The 8,275-nt window shown below is 34.4% G+C and overlaps 2 protein-coding genes and 1 long non-coding RNA gene across 5 annotated transcripts; all 3 read left to right on the top strand.

Annotated features, from left to right (window-relative positions):
- LOC107642884 lies at window positions 2,797-3,089 on the top strand. Its single transcript, XR_002362384.1, has 2 exons — window positions 2,797-2,864; window positions 2,966-3,089. It is a non-coding gene; the product is annotated as an uncharacterized LOC107642884 (long non-coding RNA).
- On the top strand, window positions 3,486-4,559 carry LOC110271753. The gene is made up of 3 exons (XM_021123021.1): window positions 3,486-3,771; window positions 3,995-4,144; window positions 4,470-4,559. The coding sequence occupies exons 1-3, from the start codon at window positions 3,592-3,594 to the stop codon at window positions 4,533-4,535; spliced, it is 396 nt and encodes a 131-aa protein (XP_020978680.1). The 5' UTR covers window positions 3,486-3,591; the 3' UTR covers window positions 4,536-4,559.
- LOC107642883 (nucleobase-ascorbate transporter 12-like) lies at window positions 5,292-7,617 on the top strand. 3 transcript variants are annotated; one of them, XM_021123020.1, is made up of 3 exons: window positions 5,292-5,573; window positions 6,143-6,377; window positions 7,274-7,617. In XM_021123020.1, exons 1-3 carry the CDS (start codon window positions 5,562-5,564, stop codon window positions 7,435-7,437), a joined length of 411 nt encoding a protein of 136 aa, XP_020978679.1. In that variant the 5' UTR covers window positions 5,292-5,561; the 3' UTR covers window positions 7,438-7,617. The 3 variants fall into 3 exon arrangements, 1 of the variants encoding a protein (XP_020978679.1); XR_002362383.1 differs by having other exon boundaries at window positions 5,295-5,538; XR_001620711.2 differs by lacking the exons at window positions 5,292-5,573; window positions 6,143-6,377 and adding an exon at window positions 6,384-7,101 and having other exon boundaries at window positions 7,274-7,616.

The following is an 8,275-nucleotide window of genomic DNA, read 5'->3' on the forward strand; positions in this document are numbered from 1 at the left end:
ATAATTACTTTCGAAACATATCTTAAATATACTCCAGACAGATATATTAGTGTGATCATGTAGTTTAGTATATTTAGAGTCTCTCTAGTCTCTTAATTATTGAGAATCAAATAATACTCTCCTACTTATCTAAGTTAGTTACTTCGTATAAGATAAATTGAACTTTTTCCTTGAATGAAGTTTTTTAATACATCATCATTTAGCTTTCAAATTATATGATTATTAACAAGTCTTGAAGTATACGTACGAACCAGTTTGATTTGAACTCATCTGCTGGTACAAAACTTATTAATAATTTCCTTAGTTTAATCTGCAACGATTTTATTTCATATATGTGTATATATTTAATTTCCTCAGATAATGCTATTATTCTCATTATATTCTTTATGGCAAAACACTAGCACTTAATGCATGGCCTCCAATTGGTCTAAGAAGAACAAATTAAATATTAATTAGGGTTTTGGTTTCAGATGCGCCATATGATTTTGTCGCACACGCACTCTCTTCTACCAGAATCTGGAATCACTTAGGTAATAATTCAAAATTTTATATAATATAATACGCAATAACGCATAGTCATATCCATACATAACCATGAAAAAGAGAAGAGTGTTCCATATGTGTATGCAACGTAAGCTTTCGTCACCATTACCACCAATTAATTATTCTTCTGTTTGTTATTATCGCCAATAATCCTTTTAATTTGGAGAAAAGGATAAATAGGTCCCTGACCTTTTGCCCCGCAGACATTTTCGTCTCTGAACATTGAAAAAATACTTTTAAGTCCCTGACCTTCACAAAATTTGGACGGATCAGTCCCTCCGTCCAAATGCTTCCGTCAGGGACTGATCCGTCCAAATGCCTCCGTCAGGGACTGATCCGTCCAAGTTTTGTGAAAATCAGGGACTTAAAAGTATTTTTCAATGGTCAGGAACGAAAATGTCCGCGGAACAAAAGATCAGGGACCTATTTGTCCTTTTCTCTTTAATTTGTTATAGCCTTCTCTAGAATTTGCTTCGTTCATCTTCTCTTTCTTTCGTTTCTCCTTTTGTTCTAGCGCTGATTCTCTTCACAGGACATGACTAGGGCCGGAAGTGAGGTGAGTTGAGGTCGAATTAGATTAAATTTAAATTCGGCTCACAAAAATTGAGTTTGGCTCACGACTCGACTCATTAACAATTGAGCCTATTTCTTAAGTTCAAGTTCAGTTTATCGAAAGTTTACGAACTAGCTCGAGTTCACGAGTTGGAAGAACATAATCTATGATTCTATATCAATAAATTATAACTTATATATTTTAAAAATAATTAAAAAGATCAATTTTATATATTGTTTATCTATCAATAAATTATAACTTTTTATTTATGTCCTACATTAAAATTATGGTGAATTCTACCCAACCGTCCCTAAAATAACATGTAAATTACCCTCTATGATGTGGCACATTATAATTGGATGCTTATTTTTAATTTGAGTTAATTTAACCTAACGAGAGTAGATCCACATTTTCCCTTCCCGAATCTCCGAGTTTCCATGGCGAAGCAGAAGCATGTGGCTCCTCTAGAAGACTCTGACCGTGAAGAAGAAGAAAATTAAACCATTTTTAAAAGTTTCTAGCCGATTACTTTAATAATAGATGTGGCAGTGTGGTCATATTAGCATTAGCAGACATTTTTGCTGGCATTTTTTTGCACAATTTGGCACTTAAATTTGTTCAAACATTCACAGAATCTGAGGTTGATCTTGACTCCTATGCATATAATGTGGCAATCTATGCATATGGTTATTGCACTACTAGAAAAATAGTTATTACAGACGGATATTTCCGACGGATTTTATCCCACGGAAATACAAACGGAATTTCAGAAGAATTTTTTGTCGGAAAACAAAAAAAATGAATTAGCATAAATTACAGACGGAAAAGAGAATCCGTCGATAATTTCGTCGGAAAAATTAATTTTTTTTTCCGTGAGAAATGGTTACAGACGGAAAATCCGTCTGTAATTAAATAGGCAAAAACGCTGCGTTTTATTAAATTATTACAGACGGAAAAATCCGTCTGTAATTTAAAATTTTCTGTCGAAAAATTTTAATTTAAACCTAAATTCACCCCTCTCTATCGAACCCCTTTCACACACACAAAATCACAGAACAAACCAATTGTTCCTCTCTCCTTCAACGAGCTTCTCTGTCGCACGAGCTGCTTCTTCTTCTTTCCTCACTCACAGCGCCACCACCGCCACCCTAACCACCGCAGCTACCTTCTCCTTCTTCTCCTCTCTTTTAAACACTGAACCAGTAGAACACAGCCCCTGTCTCTCTCGTTCTTTCTCGTTTGCAGAACAAATCAAGCTCAAGCTCATGTTCTCTTCGTCTCAGGTGAGCTCCAGCACGCCGGCGCCACTTGTAGCAGCGTCTGTCCCCACCACCGCCGCGCCTCTCTCTCTCTTTTTATCCCCACTCAGTTCTGACTCGCATATCTTCTCAGCGCCGCAGCCATCATCTCCTCCAGTCAATGCTTCCAGGTTTTAGTTTCAAAATTCTTTTAATTTCTGTTAAGTTTAATTAATTTTGTTTAGTTAGTTTGATTTTAGTAATTAGTTTAGTTAGATTTATTTTCTGATTAGTGAATTTTTAGGTTTTGATTAGATTAGGTTTAGTTAGATTTGTTTTTTTTCTGATTTTAGTAATTTGTTTGATTTAAAATTTGTTGTTGAAACTTTTTTCCTCATGGTTTTTCAATTTTTGGTGTTTCCTTTCACTGCATTATCTTTTTTCTTTTGCTACTGCTTCTTGTTGCAGTGTGATAGCGATCCTTCTACTTGGAGCTACATCAATGATCATGTTCATTTTCATATAGGACAGTAAGTTTGACTTGCTTCAGTAATAGCATATTCTGGTTGTTTAATAATGTAGAACATATGAATCTAGATTCTTTAAACTTTCTTACTTTTCATTGTTATAGGTGGTATGCTTCACTTGGAATATATGATGTGGCTGTCAAGCATAAGATGGAAATCTTGGCCTGCAGTCACCAGTCCAAGGCAACACAGGAATTATTCCTTAGTGACTTTCTTCAAACTGTGAAGGTGATAGTGACTTTATTTCCTTTTCAGATCTCATGCTTAGAACCAGATTGTTAAAATACTGAACTGCCAATAGTTTGATTTAATGTAATTCCTGAAGTAGTGTGCTTTGTAGAATAGGTTGGGGATGTAGGACCCATTATTGATTTGATGGCTGTGGTTTTAGAGAATATTTCTATTTCTACCCTTCTAGCCAAAACAACAATTTCTGCTGTCTATCAAACCACAAAATTAATCAGTTCGGTCCCTAATGTGTCATATCAGAAGAAGGCAAGCATTTCTACATAGACTGGAAATAACATTTCTACCTATTCAGCTTTATTCGTTTATCTAAAGACATAGGGTGTTTTCTGGACTTATTCCAGGTTTTTCCTGATGCCTTGTTCCATCAATTGCTTGTGGCCATGGCTCATCCGGACGTAAAACACAAATTGGAGCACATAGTGTCTTCTCTATGGTGCTTATGCCATCAATGGTTTCTCCTTAGTTGGACCAGAAAACAAAGATGGCTATGAAGGTACAGAGTAATAGCTTCCATATTCAGCATGATAGTTTCTCTGAAGCAGAACACTTAAATGGGAAACTGCTAGAAGGAAACACGGTTGCAGGAGTTACTGGGGATAAAAATGTTGTTCATCCATATCGTGATTATAGCTTTACTCGTGCACTAACTGATGGAAAAGAGGTATGATATTTTCTACTTATCGGTATTAATTGTATTATCTTAATAGTGCCATAGTGGGAGCATATGATATGATGGAGTTCGTGTCGATCATATTTAAATTTTATTGATTCTTCTTGGATTCAATTTTATAACATACATCTATCAGTTAGTTTGGTCATTTATTTTTTATTGTCCAACAATGGAGACCCTTGGTTGTTCCTAACCATGGGGTTATTCTTTTCAGGATTTAGGTTCTCTTAGATTGAGCAGTCACCAAGTGAGTCTGTTGCTTTCTTCCATCTGGGTCCAAGCAACCTCTGTAGAAAATAGCCCTGCAAATTTTGAGGCAATGGCACACATTTTTAGCATCTCTTTATTGTTTACTCGTTCTAAGGTGAGATTGATGTATATCAAGTGTCATGATTGGTTTTAAATATCTGTGATCTGTGAAAACAACAAAGCAATGACTTTGCCATTTTGTTCATCATTCATATATTGTCTAAATTTTGAATTATATGTTTTCTAGTAGCTGGGTTGCTTTTTTTTTTTAAATTTATTTTGCAGATATATTGGTTACCATAAATCCTCCAAGTTCCAATTTATTATGGACTTGATGGACTTGATAGAACTGGATTTTTTAATCATTTTTGCCATGCTCTGCTTTTAATCAAGATAGGTTCTGATTTTGAGTAAAAATTTTTGGATTTTGAGCTCGGCAGTGGCACATGGTTGGGCTCCACCAGAGATGGAAGGGTGGCTTTCCTCACCAATTTCAGGGAAGTTGAAAGCCTTCCGGAACCCAAGACCAGGGGAGACTTGCCCCTCCGATTCCTTCAGGTCACACACTCGCTCCATCTATTTGTTACTTTGTTTCTTAAGATCTTGTTGCTTTGCAAATTTATGTGACTATTTTCAAAAATTGATATATATACAAAAATTGATACTAACTCTTTATACAATAAATTTAAGTCATATTATTTTCTCTAATGATGTCATGTCACAATTCTAAATCACATATAATTTAATCATATATCTTTTGTTATTTTAGTTAAGGAGGAGGAATTGCAGCTTCTATGAAACAATTCCCTATTGTGATGGATCATTGTGTAATCAGTTAAAGCTATAACTTAGAGCATGATATGTTTCATTCACAAAAGAAATTATTGATAACAGTTAAAACCTCCTTGTCTTTTTATTATTCCTTTGCTGCTTTTTATAACTCGAGTTTTTGTGCAGGGGTGTGAGAGAGAGGTTGCTGAGGCTGGGAAGCAATCCGATGAGTTCTTGCAGGAGTGTCTCCTGTAATTATCGTGGGCTCTTGTTCACTCAAAATGATCGCAAGATGTACAACGTGGGATAGCAATGCTTGAAGGTGGCTCCAAATTTTACTACCTTTTGAGTTAAGTTTTCTTCTCTCTAACATTCTTCTCTCCAAATTTTGTTGCTTTATTCTAATTATTTGAATGTGTTCTTGTTTGACAGTTGACTGAACAAAAATTGACGAGAAGGAAGGTATAAGCTTTTCTTGTTTGAGGTTACTTGCTAAGATTAGAACCTCGCTATCTTTCACTTAAAATTTCTGAAGGTTTTGATAAATTTTACCACCAATAGAAGCAATTTCAATTTCCCTGTTAATTGTGTTGTTATTGTTGTTGGAGGAACATGCTTGAGAGATTGTCTCACTTCAGTATTGTTATGCTTGCCATGTGTTTGATGAATTTCCTGAGAGAGATGGAAAAGAGCGAAACTTGTTTTCTGTGCTTCCTTTTCCCAATTCACAAGATTTAGGTACTTTTCCTCTTGGATTGCTTATGAAATTGGGTGTAAGTTTTTTCATGTTTTGCATTTGTGATTGGTAGTATTTTTCCTAGCTTGAAGCTGTTAGTTATTATTAAACCATGTAAAACCATCAAAGGAAATGCTTAAAAGGACTATGGCACGTAATATTATTATATCATGGCATTGCATGCAAAACATGGATAAACTTTGTTGGACAGCTTTCCTTTGTCTCTCTGGTTTTCCATGTACTGCTTAAATTGGTCGGATTATTGAGTGGTTGGGAAGTGGAAATTGAGCTACTTTGCATACTCATTTTAGCTGCAAGCTTTCAGTCAGTCTCTATTTATTAATTCCTTATTTCGTTCTCATTTGTTTAAACTATACTGAAGAGTAATGTAGTGCTTTCATGGTATGAAGTGTTAGAATTCTTTTGATTGCAAATATTCACAATGTGATCAGTCAAATAATAAGGTGGTACTGATGTATCAGATTAACAATACAGTATATCAAAATTTTACTGTTCTTTTACTTTTTTTTCTCCCTTTTCCCTGTATATAGGATTAATAAATCATTATACTGTGGTGTTGATATTGATTTGCTTTAAACTTTGTAGGTTGGATCATACCATGCCTCTTCTTTACTGGTGGCATCCAGACCTCCAACTCCTGGAGTTCTAAGTCGAGGAATTGGTTTGGAAGGTCTTACAAGTGTGTTGGCTGGTCTCTGGGGAACTGGAACTGGGTCGACAACTATAACTGAAAATGTCCACACAATTGCTGTGACTAAAATGGGAAGCCGCAGGGCAGTTCAACTGGGAGCTTGCTTTTTAATAGTGTTGTCTCTTGTGGGTAAGTCTTTTATCATTTTGTTCTTGGATCTAACCTTCACGAAATGTACATTAAGCCATCTCAGAGGCTATTGGTTCTGCATATAAATAGCCTTTTCAGAATAATGTTCTTTGAGAAGCTAATCTTCGAGACTGTAACTATATATATTTTACTCAGGAAAGCAGTTTGTTTTAGTTTGAAATATTCAATGTATCATGTTTGAAATGATGTGCATATAAATATATAATATTTTTTGTTCTGCCACTTGTAGAACTTTTTTTCATGCAATCTGTGTTTACCTATGCTTATGCTATACAACAGGTAAGGTTGGAGGTTTCATTGCTTTACACTCTAAATTATAGTAACTAGATCTCTTTCTCTGTATGTTTCCTTCACTTTTCCAGTTTAGGAAAGACCCATCCTTACAGTTGCATCATTACAACTAGTTCTCCTGGAATTTGGTGAATCTCGTGAAGCGTTGACAAAATGTTATGCCACTAAATGAATGCTACATTTATCTGGTTTTGTTCATATGCATGGTTGTTCTGTTAGCATGGTTTTGATGATAAGCTTGATAGAGATTGTATTTTAGTATTTTACTCTCTTTGTGATCTTTTGGTTTATTTGCTCTCATTCCCTAAGAATTGGATCTTACTCAATCTAACAAATAACTTGTATGCATGTTTGTTTTTATGCATTCTGTGCATGACCATGATTGAAAAGCATGCAAGCATCTCTCTTAAATGTGAGTGTTCCTGTAAAACAAATTAAATGTGCTTCAAGAGCATGCAAGTATCTCTCTCTCTTGCAGTTCTGTTTTAAAGTTGTGTTTTTGTTATCCTCCTTCACTTTTTCTTAATCCTATAAAATATTTCTAGGCTTCTAAAATCTATCCATGTCCTATTTTTTGACACCAGGGAACTGCATATGCTCAGTCCAATGCAAACAAATTAAAGAAGAAGAACTAGATGAACAAATACTTTCAAGTTTCAGCCACACAAGAGTCTATCATGGGGTGAAGAATCATGTAACTCAGATTAGATTGGAGAGTTTAAACTTTAAAGAGAGCATGAGGAAATAGTTTTATAATTTAGGCTAAAAGTCCTGCGCTTCTCTTTTGTAGTTTAAAAGAAATTTTGGGGTATTTTTTTATCGAGACAGTGAGATATTGAATAATGGTGTTGAAAAATAACATTCAATTTTATAGGTATCATGTAATGAATATTATGTTTATCTATGTGATTTTTGGCTTTCTTTTTTCAATTTACAGTGTATTTGATGGAGTAAATTTAAAAAACAAATATAAAGTATTTATTTTGCAATAGAAAAAATAAAAAAAAATTTCTATTTTACCTTACCGACGGATTTACAGACGAATTTTCTATCTGTAATCAGAGTGTGAGATGATTTTCCAAAGTTCAAATTACAGACGGAAAATCTGTTGAAAAATCCGTCTGTAATTATAGACGGAAAATCCGTTTGTAATTACAGGCGAAAAATCCGTCGGAAAGTTTGTCGCCTTTGGAAAATGGATGGAAAATTTATAGAGGGAAAATCCGTCGGTAATTGGTAAAAATCCGTCGGTAATTTTCCGACAGAAAAAAATCCGTCGGTAAATAATTTCTGACGGGGCTTGTACAGAGGGACAAAATCCGTCGGTAATTTCGTCTGTAACTAAAAATCCGTCTGTAATAAAGACTAAATCTGTCTATAAATCTATCTGTATTAATCCATTTTCTAGTTGTGTTTGCTGTGTGGAGCAGAAAGAATAGTGCTTCCTTTAATCTTAATTACACTTGTTTTTTCTTCTATGAAAAATGTAATTCTGAATTGAAATATGTAGAAGTGTAGTTTTTAATATTTTATTAAATTATACATTCATCCTTTTCAAATAATTTTTTAATTATAAAATGGTCTAA

The sequence above is a fragment of the Arachis ipaensis genome, chromosome B05, assembly GCF_000816755.2.
Source record: "Arachis ipaensis cultivar K30076 chromosome B05, Araip1.1, whole genome shotgun sequence".
NCBI classification, from domain to species: domain Eukaryota; kingdom Viridiplantae; phylum Streptophyta; class Magnoliopsida; order Fabales; family Fabaceae; genus Arachis; species Arachis ipaensis.